Here is a 22,263-nt window from a genome sequence, read left to right on the forward strand (position 1 = left end):
ATGTTCTCTAAATATAGCAGACTTTCTTTGTCTTGAAATTTCATTACTTCACTGTATTTGTCCATTTTGAGTGGGTTTTGCGTGGCATTTTTTGTTTTCCTTGGCTCAGAGATACTATACTCCAGATCACATTATGAAGATCATACCATGAAACACTGGCAATATCTAAATGCTTTTCATTCTTCTGGTTTAACCAGGCCCTTCATCACAATACCATAGAGTATGCCTTTCCTTCAGTCATTAAAATGTTTTCCTGCATCAGTGTGAAACACGATAAAATAGTTTGGATACGAATGAAACGTGTGTCATCTCCCCCTTGAGTGTGTAATCTCTGTTTCTTCTTGCCCACAGCTAAGAGGGGTTATCTGCTATAAGCTATAATGGACTACCAAAACTGCCTGAATTTTGCATCCTTACATAATTTCAAAGCTGTTTAAAAAGAAAAGAAACAGATAAAAGTAAATGTGTAAAATATTTTCTGAAATATAATTTAGTGCTGTTTACCAAAGGGGAGGATGCTCTTCACCTCGGTCCAAAGCCATGTTTGCTCCATACTGATTAAGATTCTCAGATTTGGTGACATCAAATTTGGGTCAGATTATCATGATTTATTTTTGTGGATTTTATGTTTTATTTCATTTCTATGTGATTAAGTTTTCTGATATGAAAATGAAGAAGGGAAGTATATCTATTTTTAGGGATATTGTGATATTTAAATAAGATATAATTCTAAAATATTTAGCTTCTTTCCAGATATGTCTGTACTCTATGCATGCTAAGTGTGGTGAGCAAATTGACTCTAATATTCGGGTTGGAGTAGAAGCTTGTCTGAATGACAGAGAACTATTTCTGCCATCTCACCACACATTTCTACGGTGCACCACCACTCGGAGAAACGCAGAAAAGCATGATGAATTTAACAAATATTACCTCAAAGTTGTATTGACATCGCAAAAGAGCATACATGCCTTTGAAAATAAGTTATTTGCTACTACATCATTAAAACCAGGAAAATTGCAGTTTTCATTTAGAAAGATTTTCAGAGGGGTTTTGGAAAATATTTATGTTTGGACTCCAAGGTGCAGTTGACGTTTATTCTTCGGTATTACTTAGTCTCTTTTCAAATCAGATGTTTTTAATGTGCTTGTTCTAATCTACCTTTAAATATTCTTTCAGATTTATTGGCCTGCTGCAAAAGAACGGGTGGAATTATGTAAATTAGCTGGAAAAGATCCAAATGTAAGTACGAAACTTTAAAGTGACCTCCTCAAATTGGACACTAACAGTGCAGTAAATTTTTATATTCTCTTTTATTGAATAATAACATTGTCTGCTACTTCTATTACTAAACTGGCATTCTCTGTACAGATTATTATAGTGAACAGGGGATGGGACTTCTGGATATATTTTTCTTCCTCCTGTGCCATGAAGGGCTTCACCCTGCTCAATATCTCCACACTGAGATGATGCTCATGGAAGAAGAAAGAAATCAATTTCTCATTGAACTTGTGGGCATAAAGTAATTTGGTAACAACAGTTTTCAAAATTATTTGTCAAATAAGCCGTAGTGGTATGGCTGACACCCTGAGAATAATTTTATGTTTTGTGAATCATCTATGTTTAGTACTTGATAAAGAAGTAAGGAAAGAGAGCTAAGTTAATGTCAGTTTTCCCATGAGTTAGAGGAAGGATAAACCATGAATGTCAGGAGGTGGAACTAAACTGCATTGTGAGAGCATTTTCCCATCAGTCTGTTCACTAAGTTACACAGTAACTTCCTTGTTCAGTTAAGACAAGGGGGGATTAACTTCTCTGGATGTTCTGTCATTGAGCCCACAATTGTGAGCTGGTAATCGCTTTTAACTTTTACGCTCGTCCACTGCTAACCATGGATTGGAGGTGTACAGAGCCTTTCCCTTTTTCACACAGGACTATAAAATTTGATGCTGCATCACAACCCTCCTTCTTTTTAGTGCATCCTTTTAAACCTACGTTCTCTTTTAGAGTTACTGATAATGACTGTCAGTTTTATACCAGTTACCTTATTTAAAGAACTACTTCTTATGCCGATAGTTATAATTTCATTTAACCTCATTCTCTGATGAAAAGACTAGACCCAGCAAAAGCAAATGGCTCATTCAATACTACACACTTGAAACCAGAAACTGAAGCCAGAAGTCTGGGCACGTCCTCTATGCTCCTAACACCATAAAATCTACATGATAGGTCAACAATCTTTTTTTCCAAGTCATGTCTCTTTTTAATATTACCATAACATTGATTTTCATTTCAAACAGTATTGCATTGATTCTGATCAACAGAAAACAGGCAAGTCTTTGGTTTCATTGACTTCATGCCTCTACATGACCTTCTCTTTCCCTCCTTTCTAGTAATTTTTACCCACTTCCAAAGAACATGTTTGGGATTAACAAGTATTTGGAAAGACTTTTCATTTACAACGAGGTACTATATAACTACAAAGTAGTGAATTATTCACTCTAACAAAAGTTAACTAATTGGGATGGTGGGAGAAGGGAGGTGGGGTGGGAACTATTATACTCCCTAAAACAGTCATTCAGTTTAACCCAAGGGAGGGAAGAATGGCAGGAAATGGCTGGCATTGTTTTGAAGAAGGTTGCTAAAAGAAAGACATAAAGAAAATGCTTTAGTTTTGTTTATAAAGCTTGAATTAAACTGCTTGGTATAGGCAAAAGGAAGCAAAGGTGAGGTTAGCCTGAGCTATCTGTTTGTTTAGCTACAGAGGTGCCAGCTTTGACAGTGAAACATTACATACAGGAAAAAAAATAGCTTCCTGCTATGAAATTCTGCAATTCTATATTCTTCTACTTTCTAAGAAAGCATAAAATTAAATGTGTTTGTTGTAAAAGTTTAATATGTCATGTGTGAGACAATGAAGGGTCACTTTAATAATGTGCTTCTTGCCTGGAGTCACTAGCTGGGGCATCAGGTGACATTGCAATGTGTGCATTCTTGAAGCTTATTTTCTAATTTTCAGGATGAAATCACTATATACATAGTTTCTTCTAACGGATTTTTGTTACTTCTTAGAGTACCATAGCCTTTTCCATATCAATAGTTTCCAAAGTAGCTCTGCAATCCTTGCCACATCATCTCATGAATGTCCTATTGTTGCAACATTGGCCATTCCCAGTATTTCCTGTTACAAATGATCCTACGTGTGAGAATTCTCACATATCAGTATTGAGAAGATCATCACCTTTTACCAATTAAGGACTTAAAGCTTCTTGTGTTCATGTATTGAAACTGACTTCAAAGAACCTGATAATATATCCTAAGCAGCAGTACTTGGTTAAAAGATGTTTTGCTATTTTTTTTACTGGTGATTAACAGAGTTATAAAAAAAAAGACATATACGTGTGTTAATGTTATTGACAAGTGCTTATAAGCTTAAATGTGTTGCAAAGCTTATTTTTACACTGAGTTTCACTCATAAAAAATATTCACTTGTCTTAGGGCTTTATTTCTATGAAGAGACACCATGACAATGCCAACTCTTATAAAGAAAAACATTTAATTGGGGTTACTTACAGTTTCAGAGGCTTACTGCATTATCATCATGGTGAAAAACATGATAGCATGCAGGAAAACATGGTGCTGGGAAGTAGTTGAGAGTACCATTTCTTGATATTCAGGCAGTAGAAGGACACTGTGTTTCCCTGGGTGTGACTTGAACGTATTGAGTTCTCTGAGCCTGCCCCCACAGTGACACACTTCCTTCAATAAAGCCACACCTACTCCAACAAGGCCACACCTTCTAATAGTGCCATTTTCTATGGGCCAAACACTCAAACACATGAGTCTATGTGAGGCTGTGCTTCCCCAAACCACAACAAGCAGTTATCTTGAGGTCTAGATTTTAAATATTGACATAGGTATATCTGTAATTTTTCCCTTTAAAAATGTTTTCCTTTGTCCTTTTACTATAACAGATTATTTTCTTAATAGATATTTACATTGATAGATTTTGTTTTTAAAAAATATATATATTTGAATTTTATTTTATTTAGTAGAAATTTACTTAAATACTTTTAATTATTTTGAAGCCTAAGAACTTCTTTGTCTACAAGGTTTCATCTTAAAAATTTATCTGGGGAATGATCACAAGATTGTAAGAGATTACTAGCAGGTGTGGTTAACCATGTTTTTAATCTCCACACTTGGGAGACAGAGGACACTCCACAATTCATATGGCAAATTTAAAGTCTGCTTGACATACATAAAGTTCAGTCTCAAAATGAAAATTTAAAAAAGCACAATAACAAATCACTTAAGGAAAACAAAAGTAAAAGAATTTATTGTCACAATATGGTGTTAAATCCAAAGATAAAACCAAACCTTAAGTAACTGGGGAAATACTCAGTGATACAACATTTCTGTATCATCTCAAGTTTCTCCTAACTTTGGGTTCAATTCCAGGCACTGCCAAAATAGAGCTAAACACATCAAGAATTTCTCAACCATGAGTGTCTTCCAATAGCTCATACAGATGTCTCAGTTTAATATATTTTAGTTGTTAAAATTACACATTGAGCTGCACTACATTTAATTTTGGCATCAAGATTCTAAGTACCTCTGGTTTGTTATTTCTGTTTAGTAACTGAATAGAAAACAAAACTTTAAAATTTCATCACCAGGCTATTCTGGGAATTTTAATTTAATTTTACATTTACCTAACTCTTATATAAATACATATAAGGTGCAACATGTTAAAAGTTGCAGTATTACCTGAGATAATTAGGAAATTTCCATTGCACTGGTGAATTGGCCCAACAGGAAAAAGTGCTTTTTATCAAGTGAGAATGAGGACCTAAATTCAGCCCCCGAAACCCATATGATGAGAGAAGAGAACACAGCCAAGGATCTGTTCTCTGACCAACGCACGTGGACAGTGGCCATAGGAATGCAGTTCATATTAGCACTCACACACGCGTACATTACACTTGAATGGAGAAAATAATAAGTATAAAAATGATATTAATATAATAATAAATAATTTAGTCATTATTACTCATTAATTCCTCATCACACACACACGCACACTTTCTAGTCAGGGAAGGTTGTTATGAGTGAAAGGAAAATTAGATGAGAGGAATAAAGAAAACAGGAGAAATCCAATAAACTATATCATTCAAATGCAACAGCTGCCATTGTGAGCAGTGACTGACAAACTAGCCGGTTCAGGGAAAGTTTAGAAAACTGCTTCTCAAAGTTATCTTTCTTCATGCCCCAGAGAATTACGCCACCATCACTAGCCTAGCAAGTCACTGAGTGAATTAAACCAAGTTAATTATTAATCATGCCACTTAAACAAAGCTTTGAAACTTTGTGCATAAAAAAAAGCAGTACATAAATTCTGAGATTTAAAAACATGAAGACATGAATTAAAAGGCCATTGTAGAGTACATTCCATAAAGATTGTTTGCCTTAAATGTCTGCTCTGGGCAAAATGCAAAATCATAGATCTTATCTTTTTATAATCTAATCACAGCCTTCCTTCCCTTTGGCAACCAATACTGTCCTTAGAGAAAGGCCCTCTTCCAACATCACCCCACTCACACACACACACAATCACAACACTTCAGGGATGACATTTTCTGACCTCTAGCAGATAATTCCAAACTCAAACATGCTTTGTTGAATTAATGTTAATTTAGCCAGAGTGTTAATCCCAAAACACCTCCCAAAAAAGGTGGTGATGGGGCACAATCTAGATATATTTCTGGATATGTGGTTGTTGTTCTGTAATCATTAAAATACCACATACACATCTTAAACTGCATGTTAAACTGCTGACCCCTAGTTGCCTTTTTAAACAGTGCTGCCTCACATAGACCCATATCATCCAGATTTTATAGTCTATACCTGGAAGGGAGCTGTCTTAATTATTATGCAAGTATCTCTTTAAGATCCTTCAAAACTGACATCTAAATCCAATGACCATGTGGTAAAATGAAGCATTTGATAGGGTGCTTCAATGACTGGCAGTGAACTTGACTGTCTTTTTCTAGCCAGATGGCTTTCTTCTCAGGCCTCTGGACCCTTGCTGGTGCAGAACCAAAACCAAATAGCATGATGGACATGCAGAAGCTAAGTAAAGGCTGGGGATGTGTAAACCTCCCTTCCTACCTGGATGCCATGCTTAAACTTTATGTGGTGATCGCAAATGATTTTACATTTTTGCATTGGCTTTTTTTCCCCATTTCATTGCCTCCTTTGTTCTAAACCATTAGTATTTTTTCTTTCTGAATCCATCCTCCTGAATTTGGCATCCTAGTACAAGCATGCCAGGTAAACCACCATTTCTCTCTTTTTGGTTTTGTAAATATGATTTGTTTTTATTTTATGTATATGCCTGTGTGCTTGCTTTTCTGTATATTCACTATGTGTGTGCAGTTGCCTATGGCAGCCAGAAGAGGGTGTCAGATCACCTGGAGCTGGAGTTATAAGCAGTTGTGGATTTCTATGGCCAGGTAGGGACAGAACTACATAGGAGTCTGACTTTCAACAGGTGGGGACTGTTTATCAGCACACAAAACAGAAGGCAGCCTCTCTCACAGGGAAACTGAGGAGTCTTCCAGGAGTAAAAGCTGTTGGTGACCCTAAATAGTGGTGATGAACTTAATAATGTAGAAATGTTACAGTCTTAAGGGTCCACATGTCTCTCCTGCAGCCTCTTCTTATGGAAATTATTTGCCTAAAACAGGGCAGAGTTTCCTTCCTGGGATAAAGGATAGTAGTTGGGCAAGGTCGAGGCTGTCTGTAATCTTGTATGAATCCTGTTTTACACCTGGGGCACTCTATCAGCTGTGAACCATGAGATATGGATTCTGGGAACTTCTGTAGTCAGTAGGATCTCCCACTGTCCATGAGTGACCTTGCTTTATTGATGAGGAGTTCCTGGCCAGTCAGGAATGGAGAAACTAGACTTTTCCTCAGATTCCTATTTTTTAACTGAACATTTGCCTGCCTTGTATACAAGATAAATGTCTAGAGTGGCTCTGAAAGTTCTGTGGATCTGCGGGGTCCTGAAACATGCATTTATGGCTCAGCAATTGTTTCTATCTAAGGATAGGATTTTCACTCTGAATCCCAGTCCTTGTCAGTCTGGGGGCTGCCCTGAATTTAAGGGGAGCCTTATTCAATTCCTCACTGGCCTCAGCGACACTGTGAGATTTTTCTCTCTCAGAGCAAAGAAAAAATAAATTGCTCACAAAAATTTTCTAGAGCTAAAGGTTCACTTATAGTAGATAAACTTAATATTTTCTTTAATAAACTGAATAAATTTTCTAAGAAAAAACAGAGAATTGATATTTACCAGTAAATCAATTATAGAAAATAACCATAAAGATAGTAAAAATGGAAAGAAATGTTTTGATATAAGCATGTGCAAAACATAAATGTGAGTCTTCAAAATTCTGCTGGAATAAAAATGTTCATGAGGAAAGAACCAGCATGAAGTAACCTGATTTAAAAGACTTTCCAGTTTTAAAAATAAAGGGGACTCTATGGTAGGAACACAGATGTGGTATGTCCACTGTTTCGTTTGCTGGGTTTTGGACAGTTGGTATGGTAGATAGTAAGACATGCAGGGGCTAGGTTTTGTGTTTGCCACAGAATAGGAGAGATTTTGTGCTCTTTGATAGTTTGTGTCATACCCAATCTGTTTATATCCACTCTCTGGGTTTCACTGGACACATCTATAGAGCTCTGTGTCTCAACACTTTAGTTAGCTGCAAAAGTATAAATTTAAGACTTTTCAATACCACTCCTTTAGCCACAATTTCTATATTGCCTTCCATTTTTCAAGTCAAATTGTCCTACTGTTTTCATAAATCTTTCTATATTTTCCTTATCTTGGATAATTGATACCTTCTTAAAACAAGGAAAATGAAGCATTGTCCATTAGCCATATACTAATGGTTTTCTTTTTTTTACCCAATAGACAGAATGTGCGAATTTCATCCGAGTACTTCAACCCTATAATAAGACTCACATTTATGTGTGTGGAACTGGAGCATTTCATCCACTATGTGGATATATTGATCTTGGACTCAACAAGGAGGTAATGAAACTGATGTGGGATGGTGGTCTGTGTTCTGTCAATTATATTTTAAATAAACGCTGATTGACCAGTAGCCAGGCAGGAAGTTTAAGTGGGACATCCAGACAGGAAGTAATGGCAGGTCAATGAGCACAGGAGAAGTTTGGGAAGAAGGAAGCCCATTCTTCTGCAGTCCTGACCCAACCACAGAAGCAGAAAGATGTGACTGCCTTGCTGAAAAAGGTACCGAGCCATGTGGCTAACATAGGCAAGAATAATGGGCTATATAAGTTATAAGAGTTAATAAGAAGCCTGAGCTAATGGGCCTGTCAGGTTACAACTAATGTAGACCTCTGTGTAATTTCTTTGGGGCTTAATGATTATGGGAACCGGGAAGGACAGAAACCCTGACAATATGAAACAATAGAAAATGTAATTTACTACAATGTCTACAGCACAAATTATACATGTCTAAGTAAATATAACATGAGTTATATAAGACTTCATGTTTCTAAACATTTTATAAATTATACTGTTTTCTATCAAACCTGTTTTAATGAGAGAAGTAAAATTTGCAATATAAACTATTATAAACAATTGTTTTTATGAACAACACATGTGCTTTCAGTTTTCCTTCTAATAGTATTTGTATACACATTTACACATATGTTTATAAATTACAATGCTATGAAAATACAGTTTACACATATGATCTTATAGTGTTATTATATATTATAAATAATTATAAAAATGTTCTTGAGATATGTACTAGCTGATATATGTGTTAACAATGGACTTTAAATGAATATCAGTAGTTTTCTTGGTTTTATGTAAACATTCACTCACACTGAAGTCATTGAATTTTCTGGGCTAAACTATTGGGATGGAAATAAAAAATGTATTTAGTTAAGATTAATTTATTCCAACTATTGATGAGCATTTCTAGTAAATGAGAAGCATGCAGATTTCAGAATTTCAACCAAAATAATTTTTTTCAAGTGTCATAGATTGGCATGTGTACTGCATGCATTTTTTTACACTTTGGAATTTTTGGAACAGAGATTAGAGCCATTGTAATCCCTAATATACAAGTTAGTGAAAATGATTTTTCTTGGTCTATCATAAACAGGACAGCAATGAGCTGAACCAAGACAGTGTCTGTCCAAAGCCATCATGACCAGTTGAGCTTTGGTCGTGTATTCTATATTGTTTCTTTGTAGGCACTATTCTCATGCTTATGCATGTATTTCCTGTGTATAACTGTATGCATTTTCAGTCTTTGTGCTTGAGAGCAAAATCTGGGCTTACAAAAAAGGTTTCTTTATCTTAACTTAGCGAATGCATGCCCAGGTCAAACCTACAACTTTGGCCAGACAGATTTTCTTCTCTAACCCATGCATCCAACCAGCCTAACTAACCAGACTCCTCTAACCAACTGTCTAACTAGCCTTGACTCAACTGCTTGAAAGTAAAGCAACCATGACAGTTCAATTCTGAACCCCACGGAGAGTTGGCAACGGAATCTATCATTCTTCGTTGCCAGTGTAATGCTCTGTAGCCTGGCTCGGATGAAGGGCAATATATAACAGTAGCAAAGGGTATAATTATATGAGCACACCACAGCTTGTGTGTAGATTTAGGCCTAAGGCTAAAGGCCAAATTCACAACCTGCCAGGGAAGCAAACAGTGCTCCGTAACTCTTAAAGTCAAGCTCCCTTGAAGGGAATTTGGATAGAGCTAATTACTTAGCCAGAGACTTATCAAGAAGGTCCAGGCAGTCCAATTTACGAGTTTTCAGAATAAAAGCATGTTGAGAGTAGAGGGATAGAGACTCGGTACATTGAGCTGATCTGGAGAACAGGCAACCTGCTTCATTATGGCTCACTATGTTTATGTATAATTCATTTCAAGACATTTTATTTATAGAAGTTTACAGACCCTTTCCATTTCAAATAGACCAGCTTACTTGGAGAGAAAATGAGAAGAGAGAAGAATGTATGCAAAGGGCTAGAGGAAAACCCCCACTGGGGCCAGGCAGTCAGTGTTTGGCACAATGAAAGGAAGAAAGGGAAAGTTAAGATGAACACTAAGGAGTTGGAAGGGATGGGAAGGTAACACCATTTAGTGCTATAAGAACTGTAACAAGCTTCTGGGGAAAGTGCTGAGTTAGTAATTGCACATACTGCATTTAACCATGTTGCTCCAAGGGGCTTACTGTAGCTCTTACATCAGAAGAGAGGTCAAGGAAGCTGTCAACAGCTTCAAAGAGTAGTTTCAAGACTCAAGTTTCACTGTTTACCAGCTCCATAGCTTTGTGCACATGGTAGATTTTGTTGATTCAGTAGCATGTGATAACAAAAAGGGCAAGTGAATAGAGAGTTATTTTAAGTATCAAATAAAATTTATTGACAACATCATCCAGCACATACGATCTCACAGAGACTGAGGTAGCCAAGACTTGCACGGATTTGCACCAATTAAGCTCCTACAGCTGAAAAGAGAAATGGACACTTGACTGCATCCATAACCCAGAAGCTATCTCCAATTGATAACCACTTGCAAAGGAAAATTTAGTTTCCTCCAAGGGAGTTTCACTGAGAAAACAAACTACTCTTAAGGGTAGGCTTCATGCCCAGCAGAAGATAGCCAACAGAAATGAACACAGAGACATCTTTGGAGATTTCTTGTGTCATAATGTCATGTTCTGGCTTTTCTTTAAAAAAATGCTATAGATAAAATTATTACATATATATGCATATATATGCAATTTGTGAAATAACATGGATTACTATAAGTATATCCTAATATATAGTACATAAAATTATATTGATGTTCTATAACATATAGAATGTTTTGATGACTATCTGTTAACTGTGTTTGCCTTGCATTGTGGTGTACACCTATAATACTAGTAGTTGGGGAGATAAAGGTAGGAGGGTCAGAGGGCTTCAAAACTAGTCAGGACTCCATATGTAGTTCCAGGTTATAAAATCAGCTTCAATTTTAAAAACAGGAAAGAAACAAGGAGAGAGAGAGAGAGAGAGAGAGAGAGAGAGAAGACACAAAGAAAGAATAAGAAAGAGGGAAAGAAAGAAAAGAAAGGAAGGAAGGGAGGGAGGGAGGGAGGGAGGAAGGAAAAAAGGAAAAAAGGAAAGAAGAAAAGGAAATTGGAAATAAAGGATGCCCCTTTTGGGTGAAACAGCTCATCTTCAAATGGGTGTATGCTGATATTTAATCATTTCCTGTGAGCCTATTATCTGTTTACTTCCTTAACAGTGTTTTTTTTCTTTAAATATTTAATTGCATTTAAATCTCTGTGAGTGGGCAGGGTTTTGTGCCACTTATGTACTGTGGAGCATGTGTAGAGGTCAAAGGTCAACGTTAGGGGTAAGGGCTGGGTCTTTCCATTAGGTGAGCGCTGAGGAAAGCACTCTTGTCATGCTTTGCAACCTTCGTGCCATTGAGCCGTCTTGACAGAGTCCTCTTCCAGCAGCTAACATTATTTCTGTCTGTGCAGTCCAAAGAGGTGCATTTTCATAATTAATTAAATTAAATGGATTGTGTGAAGTATATTCTATAAAATGGCAGTTTAGAAACTGAGAATCTCGTGCAAACCATGTAGTCTTGGAAAAAAAGCATCAATTCATCAGTTAATATCATTTTCTCTTCTTGGAGTTGGTTTGGAAAGACTTGCTCCCTTGCCGTGTACTTCTCGAAGAGATTACAGTAAATCGGTCTGTTTAGCCAGTGGAAAATGATGTGCTTTTAATGATGAGTAAACATCTGGGATGGCCACTATCTGCAGTCTTCCCCTGTCCCGCAGGCACTCCCTAGTCACAGCTGGGAAGCAGAAGTGCATTCTTGCTGGGACATTTAACTATGTCACTCTCCCTTTTCCTCAGGCGACCTCAGAGAAAGGCTGTCGGGTCTGATCATATCTCATGATCACTTTTTACTATGCATCCAGGAAATTTTTAAATCCATGAGACTGTATTAGTTACTAGCAATAGCCAAGTACATAGCCCTTCTGCCCTGATGTTTCCATAAGCAAAGCTGGGTTTATTAGCGTAGTTCCACTGCTGATTTGGGGTGGGTATTCAGTAGACGATGTGAGCAAGTGCCCATATCTTCATTAATACTCTTTCAACTATTACATGTCATTATTTGCATTAAAACATGCCTGTTGTAATTTATTAGATAGCAATTGCTAGCCAGTGTCATTGAAATTGCTGCAGCTACTTTTGGGTGAGACAATAGTTCCTATTAGCCTTGTTCAAAAGAAGAGGAAGAGCTCTCAAAAAAAAAAAAATGAAAACATAATTCAGGAATTAACCTGGTGTCTTCTGTCCCTTTCATTTCATTGCTTTTTTTCACTGAAATAGCAGTGTGTGTTTCTTTCTTGATGTAAGAGTGACCTGCTGTAACAATGATATGCTCCCACAATGCTTGCAGTTTGGGTGTCTCTGACTACACAGGCTGAGTCGTCTCCCTAGCTGCTGGAAGGTGGTGCTGTCATTGTTACTGGACACTAGGGAGCATGGGGTTGTGTTCATTATGCATGCGCATTTTTCTTGAAACGTTCTACATACGATGATTTTTCTTCTGAATACCAAAAGTCTGCCAATGTCATTCTGTCTGTGGCCACTATTATAAAACAAAAGCTTCCGCCAAAATAACTATGTGTCTTCCATGAGTAGTGTTTTCACAATAGCAAAAATACAACAACAGGATTTTTCCCCCACACGTACTAACATCTCTGAAAATTCACTGTCGATTTGAGAACACTTTTATGCCATTAAGCATTTGTAAAAGTCAGCAGTCTTAGATAATTTGGTATCATAAAAATATTTAGTTAAACTAACAGTAATTATCATCCTGAAATGCACATATTACAAAGCAAATTCTTGCGGGGGGGTTGATTGTTTTTTGTTTGTTTTGAGACAAGTTAGTTTGATTTTGTTTCTGGACAGAGTATTATAAAATTCTCTGTGTATCAAGAGGTGGCTCAGACCTCCTGATTTTCTTGCCTCCACCTCCCAGGTACCAGTCTCAGAGGTGTGCACCACCATGCCAGGGAGCAAATTTATTTCTTAAATATTAATTTGGAGACAGGGAAATGACTACCTAGGTAAACATTATCACTATGCAAGTATGAAGAATGGTGTTCAGGTCTCCAGGACCCCCATGTAGCCAGGCACAGAAGCTCTGTAATCTCAGGACTTCTTTATGGGAGATTTGAAATGGAGACAAGAGTATCCTCCAAAGCTCATGGTCCATGCCCTGTCTCAGACAAGGTGAGAGATGACGTCTGGCCTCTGAGATTATCCTCTGACCTCCACACATATTGCTCTATGGAACATACAGTCACACACATGCACACACACAAACACACACACACACACACAGAAAGAGAGAGAGAGAGAGAGAGAGAGAGAGAGAGAGGTTTAAATAGTGAGATAAGTTCTGATTTTATTAGCCTAAGTAAATTATTAAACCTGTGCTGAGGATATGGCTCGGCCAGTAAAGTTTTTGTTGTAAAAGCATGAAGATCTAAGCTCAGGTTCCTACAAGGTGCATACGGCACAAATGCTGCTCATGTCTGTAATCCAGCACTGACCAAATGGAGAGTATGATAGCTGAGTTTGCTGGCCAGCCGCTCCAGCCAAATCGCTGAGCTCCACATTCAATGGGAAACCCTGCCTAAAAAACTGATGTGGACGGCAACTAAGGAAGACACCTAAAATAACGTCTGACCTCTACATTCATGACCACACAAGAGTGCAAGCACCATCATGAATATGTACACACACACACACACACACACTAACACAGACACACACATACCCAATGCACCCAGGAGGGAAACTGATTAATCTTTGAAAATACTGGTATTCTGTGTTGTATTTTTACTGACAGTTGAGCAGGTAAAATGAATTTTGAGTAAGTGTTCCTTTTCAGCCTGAACACTTAATGAATCTCTTTGGAAACAGGAAACAAAACTTGGCATGGAGTCTTGCAGGATGAAACGGTGCCGAAAGAGTTAAGTCCCAGCACGATGCGTGTGCTGTGTGCTCAGTACATTTCTATCGAGTTAATGAATGGGAACCAATTCTTATCTTCTCTGTTCTTGCTGACCGAGATACATTTGAAAACGTCATTGTGTTTCTTACCACAGGAACTCATATTTAAACTAGACATGCACAGCTTGGAGTCTGGCAGACTGAAATGTCCCTTTGATCCTCAGCAGCCTTTTGCTTCAGTAATGACAGGTAAGATCAGTGCAAACAAGGCTTATGTCTAAGTGACTTTCTGAAAAGGCCTGTGTAGACTAAACCACATTTTCTGACTGAATTGAAGATAATTTTGGATTAGCCCTTCCCCACATATTGGTGCCAGTCTCTCTATAGGAGCATCGTCACCCGTGAAGTGAGTGAGGAGACAGAATTCCTTCATGTCTGCACAGGGGCTTTTTACACAAATGTCTGACTGAACTCCCTCTAATGCAAATATCACACTTCATTGTTTCAAAAAACTTTTACTTACCTGGGATTTTCTAATACTCAGTTTTGATCTGTATTTACTCAGGAAGAGTGTCACATAAAGCATTTTCTAAGTAGGTAATGAATAAACAATGCATCAAGCTACAGAATACAGCTATATAATGTCTAAGCATTTTTTCTCTCATATTTCATATAATGAAAATTTGCAGATCTTTTTCTTTTTCTCTTCTTTCTTTCTTTCCTTCCTTCTTTTCTTTCTTTCTTTCTTTCTTCTTTCTTTTATTCTTTTTCACTCACACACATGTAGCCCTGGCTGGCTTTGTATATATCTTAAATTCTTATAGAAAAGATGCTGTATGATTTGAATCATGCTCCGAAGAACATCAGCAGGATCCGTGAATCTTAAACACTATATAAGCCTTTCTCTGGTTGGTTCGTGGCTTTAGTCTCTTCACATATACCTCCTCTATCAAATGTCTGAGTAGATGATAAGAGTGAAGCACCATGCCATTGTATTTTCCACATGGTTACAACCAGGAATTTTGCTTTGAAGTGAGTGAGTGTTTTGAAATTATGCAACCCATGTTCATTTCTTCTCAATAGATGTCACGATGATTTTCATCTGTTAAGCTGTACTGATATAGTCTTAAAAACAAAAGCGCATTGTGGATATGGTTTACTCCTCTTAGAAATCTGTTATCTGTGTATACTCTAGAAACAATCATGACTATTTTTAAACCTGAATATTTAGTTCAAAATTTCGGCTAAAACACACTTTGTCAAATATTGCTATGCTTGAAGTATAATTATAACTATAACTATATTTATATTTCAAATGGCATATTATTATATTGTTTCCTTTTCTCTTAGGTTTCTCTTCAGATCCTTATTGGCATTATCATTTTTCCTCCGTATTTTAAATTTTTTATTTCACAATAAAAATTGACATTTATCTGACATGTTGGAAAAGTGTCCAGTGGTGGAGATGACGTACTCCCTGCGACAACCTTATGTCCTTGGGTTTCACTTGAGCCTTTTGTTTTGTTTTGCTTTTTTTCTTTAGCCTTTGGCCACTGACATTTAGGTTGAATCGTCCCAAGAGGACCTTAAGCAAAGGATCTTGAAAGTGTTTCCATCATTGCACATGCAGAGAGGCTTTTGAAGACAGCTTTGAAAAATAAGTCATATTTCCATGACGATATTGTTTTTATCCATTGTAGGGTTACATAAGAAACTCAAATGATCTATACAGATGAGCCATTTTTACTATATTTTGGGTGTAACCTGATGAAGTTTCCTGTAAAAGTCTCCTGAAATAGCAGGGTTTTAGCTCTTAGAAGTACAACATATCAGCTGCAGGGACAGCCTCCTTCCTGCCTCCTCCCCAGTGCTCTGACAAGCAGTACAAACAGAGGACATTGACCCTTAAACCCACTCACACTTGCCCCTCCTTATCTCTCTCCCTCGGTTCCTGTTCTTTCTTCTTCTACTCCTCTGTTTCTGTGCTTCCTCTCTCCTCCTCCTCCTCACCTTCTGCAGCCTCTCCCTGATTCCATCTCCTATGCTATCCTTTCCCCTCTCCCCTCTTTTCCTCTTGTTTCTATTTTTCCTTTTTCTCCCTTTAATGAAACATTCACTTCATTTCATATAGAACCAAAAGTTTAGGATGCAGCAAGCGGACAATCTTCCCCTTGTTTATCAGAGCTTTAGAGACATGGTCATCTCAAGGAATGCAACATGTTATAATTACAAGGAGTGACGTCAGCGTTGAAAACTCCCTTTCAGCAGGGGCTGGACAAGGAAAAGCTGTGGACGCTGAGGTTGTGTCACTTAAGTAAATACTAATTGGGCCATCCGTTCTTATTTTGGCATTTAATTTTTAATACTGTGACAGTTGCTACAAAAATGAACTCCTGAATATGATATTTAGCTGCTTATTGTAGATAAATGCTGAAGGATATCCAAAGAGAAGTCGATGCATGTACCCCTGTCAAATCAGAAGTTCTTGGGCTTTTTGGATATTCAGTCTCTGCTTATCAGTTAGTTGAGTTATCTCCCCATCTAAGCATGTTCTTCAACATCTGAAAAATGTACGAAGCACGTGTTCTAGTGTTAATCCGTCCACTTGTGTGTTGTGTGGCCCGCTGTATCCTGTGCGGACCTCCGCTTCTATGTCTTAGCCGTCCTGTTTGCTTTCCTCCTTGCAGACGAGTACCTCTACTCTGGAACAGCTTCTGATTTCCTTGGCAAGGACACTGCATTCACGAGGTCCCTTGGGCTGACCCAGGACCACCATTACATCAGAACTGACATTTCAGAACACTACTGGCTCAATGGTTAGTGATGTTTCTCTTCTCTTTGTTCTGACTTTGCTTTTGGAAAAATTAGGAGCTCATTATTATGCATTCAGATGTGTTTAGGGAGAGTTGATTCATACGGCATTTAAAAATACATTTGAAATGATTTCACCGCAAATTAGACAAATCTGAAAGTGTGTATGTCATGTGTGTGTGTGCATCTGTGTGTGTGTGTGCATCTGTGTGTGTGTGTGAGTAGGTGGTATTTCCTTGGCAGTCCTTGTGTTATAATAAACGTGTTAATTTTTAAAGGTTCACAATGACATTTGAGAGACTATCATTTTAACGCTTTATTTTTAAAAATGTGTAAAGTGTAGGTGTGAAAAGTTGAGTGATTTGATCATGGCCTCACAATCCATCAGCAAGAGAACTGGACTTGATGCTGGCAACCTGGGCTCTGTGTTTTGATGATGAAGCTTATTAGCTCAATGGAAAGGAATAGATAGCATGCTAAATCCTTTTCTGTGTTTCAATTGCCCCCTAAAATTATATATGTTTTAATAACTGTATGCACTCTGTATAGATCAGAGTAATTAGCATTCTCCCTTTCTTATGTGTCAGCCTAGACGAGGTTAATAGTTCAATTGCTTCTGCTGCTAAAATATATGTTTTGATTTATAACAGCACTCCAAAATGGTAAAATATTGATAATGTTATTGATTTGTCTTATTATAATTTTATTCAAGTTTTATAAGCTATTTGTGGCTTTAAAAGCAGGGAAAAAAATCCCTGAAGAATTCATGTGGTTACTTAAAGAACTATTACAACTATTTCACCCACTGGCTTACTATTCTTCATGTGTTGGGGGAAATAGCCCACAATTTTATTTAAACAGTCAGATCACATTTACCATTCCAAAAGTATTGAGTCTAGCTAAGGAAGCCAAGCCGGACATTCTCAGCTCCTATCTTCTTATCTCTGAGTGATTTTTGAACAGTGACAATAAAAGCAAAAGGAAAGACTCTTTTAAAAAACATTCCTTCTGTCAAAACCTGTAAATCAGTTTGTTTACATGGTCAAGTGATTTGCAAAGTGGCCAAAAGAAAAATTTCCTAAAAGCTAATGGGTTTTGGAATTACTTGATATGAGAGTAACTTTGTAGATTGCCCCCTTTGACACCTGCTTATGTAAATATTCTCTGGGTTTGAAATGAAATTACATCTACTTAGGAATGGCAAATGTCCTCAAATAGAAAGTTTGCTAGGAGATAGTCAAGTCATTCTTCATCATGACATGTCCATAAAGAAGTCTATCTATGCCATTTTCATTTGCCTAGACGCTATTATTGTTATTGCTATTTGACTAGAAATACACAATGAGACACCTTTCAAATGGCCTGACAGTTCCCCAATAAACAACCTCCAAGTCTTTTTCATACAGTGTGTTTCTCCACACAATGGTCCTACATAGACAGACAGGCGAAGGTGGCTGACCCCAGGGACAAGGAATGTGTGCTAATCATGGCGTGTCAGGGTAGTGAACAAGGAGGCTGAAAACATTCCCGTGAATTTGAGGCAAGTTATTGATGTCTACTATTTAATCAGGAAAGTGTTTGTGTGTGTGTGTGTGTGTGTGTGTGTGTTCTTAACATTAATTAGTAATACACTAAAGACCAAAAGACAGTGGTGTGGGTATGAAGATCAGTTCACTGAGAGAAAAAAAAACAGATGAGAGGGATTAGAAACAGAGGTAACTTATCCAGAGGGGCTGGACTCAGGTTTGTTTGGGGTGGGGGGCTCCTGCACTTTGCCACAGGCATGGGGAGGATTTTCCCCACCCCTGTGCCCTCCCAATTCGGGTTGTTCTTTCTCAGAAGGTGATTTTCACCCTTCCATTGTCCTCATTCCCAGAACAAAGCATGTTGATCATGTGCAATATTTCTTACTGTGCCGAGAAGCCACAAGGACCGAGATTAAAGCTGTTTAACACACACACACACACACACACACACACACACACACAAAGAAAGAAAGAAACAGGTAGCAATAGTTAGCAGAACGTGAAAGTTTGCTTGCTGCACAGAAGATGTGAGAGGGACAACAATTGCTTGTAAATAGGAGAATCCAAAGTGCACAGGTTGTTTAAGACAGAGGCCAAAGAAGTAAGACAATGAAGATAGTAGAAAGAGGTATGGTAGAAGTGTCAATGGAATACGTTTAGCTAAGTTATTAAGAATTAGGATAGCTTACACACATGGAAAGTTAATCAAGACAATATTTACTGGTTAATAATCAAAGTGACCAAAATACTTGGTTTGCCAGGACATTTCCAGATGCTTCTGTCACCCTTCCATTCTTCAATGCATCGCCTTACACATCCACCCACCACATAAAAACAAACAAATGACCCTGTTTTCTTTGAGCATAAGCACCTGCTCTTAAATCTTTACTATCACTTATGTGAGGACTTGGTCCAAAGTTTCTCTTAATTTAAACCTTTGTTTACTTATAAGGCATCAGGCAAGTTATTCCCAGGGACTCCCGTGCAAGGCTCACACACATGCTGAATTTAATAGAATACCCACCACGCTTATCATCACTCCTGAAAGTGGGAGAAGTAGGAGGCAGGACAGAAAGCGTAATTCTTTGCTTCTCCCCATGACTCTTCAACATTTAAACTATTTACCACCACACTACTTTTTTCCTTCGTTCCTGTCTATCCTGCCTAATGATCTCCGTTGTATTATGTGCTGTTTCCTGGAACTGTATTTTTATCCCACCAAGATATCAATCCAGATTAACCATCATACTTGCTCTGGGTTTTGGTTCTTCAATGACCTTTCACTTTAATTTATCTAAATATCTGCAAGTTATATTTTAATACATTGCTTTTCCATTTGAACTGCCCCTCAGTGCCAGCTTCCTGATGTTATCTGTCTTGGTTTTCTTAACTTCCTCCACCTATTTGCCTTTGTGCTTATCTGTGATCCTTTTCTCCCCTTCAGTTCCTTTATCTAATCTGTCAGTAAGCAACTCTACTTCCTTTAAACCTGCTATTAACCTTGATCTTTCTGTGCCCACGGTCCTCCAATAAGCTTCATTGCCTCATATAGATTTTATTGCCCTATTTGATTGTTTACTATTTTACCTCAGTTTCGTCTCTCCCTTTTCAATTTTTTTAAGATACCATACACGTTAGACATGATCTGTTTAATTCTGTTTATTGACATAGTCTTGAGAAAATTATTATTTGCTTCTTACTTTCAGGGAGATGTTAGAAGTCATATACTTGGATACATAGCTAGAAAGTTCAAGTAAGATTGAAACTAGAATATATCTGTCCAGCTCCAAATGATAAACTATTTCCAGTGTGTATGACAGAAGCTTGGGTGCACAAGCAGGAGCCCATGTTTTTATAGTGTCTTCATATTCCAGTTGCATGTGGGGCTATAGTAAATTGAGGATGTGGGTCTGGCAGCTAACGTTAAAACTGACAGGGAGCATGTGTTTAGATCAGCAGTGGGGGAGACCACCAGAGTGTGGGCTGAACTGAACAGCAGGTCAAACATTTGCTGAGGGAAGAAAAGCAGAGTGAAATCAGTCCACTGCTTCCAGAGATCCAGTCAAGACCCCTTGGTCCATGGAACTCAGGTCAGAGCAAAGGAAGAAATTGCAGAAACTATGGAACATTCCTAATAATGAGGAGAGAACTGATGAGTGAAGGCAAAATATTGGCTTTCAAGAAACATTTCTATCCTCTGTCATGAAAAATGGCCATTTTGTACACACATTAAGAACATGGCCCAAAGACAAAGGTTAGTGGGGTTTTCTGGCTGAGGTAGAAGTATAAAGATGAACACAGATGAACTGTGCTAGTTGATGGAATGAATGTTAACTTAGAAATCATTTTCTTAGCCTTATACTTCACAAATTGAGATGCAATAGGCAGAGGGTTGTATCCAGGTCTATTAGTTTATTCTAAATTAGGACATGGACTTCTTATAGTAGCTACGGGAATGAAAAACATTTCTGATTTAACTCTGGATCTGGCACAGAAAAGCTAGAGCCATGGACTACCCTATATAAGATTCAGAGACCAGTATGATAAACACCGGCCATCAGTAGAGATTTCAATTTAAAGTAGTATTAATAAAAATCAGACAGAGCAGAGTATGCTCCTCGGTAGCAGTAGATCCTCCATACACCAGAATCTAGGCTCAATCGCTAGGACTAATAAATTTGCTTCCTTATTCTTTCAACCATATATCATCAGTTCAATGTCCATATCAACTGGAGAACAAAATCATTTTGAGGAGTCCAAACATAAAAAATTTCCATCAGGGCACAGATATCTTTGAAATGTCTGGTTTAAATTATCATTGCTTATTAGTATTTGTACAATACAACATCCTACAATTACATACTGCAATGTATTTGTGAATTTTATTCATTATTTGCATTGTATATGGATATACAACCTGGTGTTGTGGTTTACAAGTGTATTGTTGGGTTGAAGGAAGATATGAATAATCTATTATCAAGTAGTCAGCTCCGTGCTAACTGCGGCTTCCACTTCTGTTTGTGTCGTTATATTAGCGTATCATTTACTTCATATATCAAGGTTTGCTTTCTGTGCTTGCTTCCATTTTCAGTTCAAATTCCCACATTTTCACAGGCACGTGATAAGTTAAATTCTTTTAACCCTGGTACAACATTTAGAGTAAGTAAAATATAAAGAGGAATTGGAATACTCACTGTGTATTTAGTTGTGAAGATATATGCTGAACAATTGTTGCTAGCATAATTATCATGGATTTTCTTCAGTAGATTTTAGCTGCTAGACAGTTTTTGGAGTTTGACGTTTTTAAATGCATACCATGTTGTGTCCTGTGCCCCACTTGGCAGCAGCCAGAATGAGAACAGCTAATCTCTCTCTTTGTTAAGACTCATGTAGGACCGCTACTCTCTGAGGATCAAGCCCTTTTTTGTGACTCAAGAGGCATGACTCCTCAGAGCTGAGTTCTTCATTGCCATCTGAAGCTCCCTCCTACATGAGCTATCAGAATATAGAAATAACAAAACTGAAAGCCTTTGGGCTGTTCTAGGTAAAGTCCAAACTGACACATTCCCCATCAACACAACCTTTAAATACATCATAATCTTTAAATACCCAGACAGGGACTCAAGGACAAGACAGGGTGGTTGCTCAAACAGGGTTGAGCTTTAGTTAGAATCTCAGGGTGGGATGAAAGAATGTCACCATTTGGAAGATGGGAACAACTAATGAACCTTGGATGCATGTGTTTTTGTTTGCTTTCTGGAGTAGCTGGGAACTTTTGTTTTAAATTTTCATTTTTACCATATTAGAGGGGGTTTTGATTTAA

At 37.6% G+C, this 22,263-nt stretch overlaps 1 protein-coding gene across 1 annotated transcript in view; it reads left to right on the forward strand.

The window, feature by feature from the left end:
• LOC121434762 (semaphorin-3D) overlaps positions 1–22,263 on the forward strand; it is a 162,884-nt gene that overhangs the window by 86,422 nt on the left and 54,199 nt on the right. The window contains exons 4-7 of the mRNA XM_041633724.1: positions 1,177–1,239; positions 7,985–8,104; positions 14,259–14,352; positions 16,791–16,919. Of these exons, the coding sequence (XP_041489658.1) occupies positions 1,177–1,239; positions 7,985–8,104; positions 14,259–14,352; positions 16,791–16,919 (406 nt within the window). The remainder of the gene's footprint in view (positions 1–1,176; positions 1,240–7,984; positions 8,105–14,258; positions 14,353–16,790; positions 16,920–22,263) is intronic.

The sequence above is a fragment of the Microtus oregoni genome, unplaced genomic scaffold, assembly GCF_018167655.1.
Source record: "Microtus oregoni isolate MIOR12 unplaced genomic scaffold, Mior012 000044F_ref0000062, whole genome shotgun sequence".
Taxonomy (NCBI): Eukaryota; Metazoa; Chordata; class Mammalia; order Rodentia; family Cricetidae; genus Microtus; species Microtus oregoni.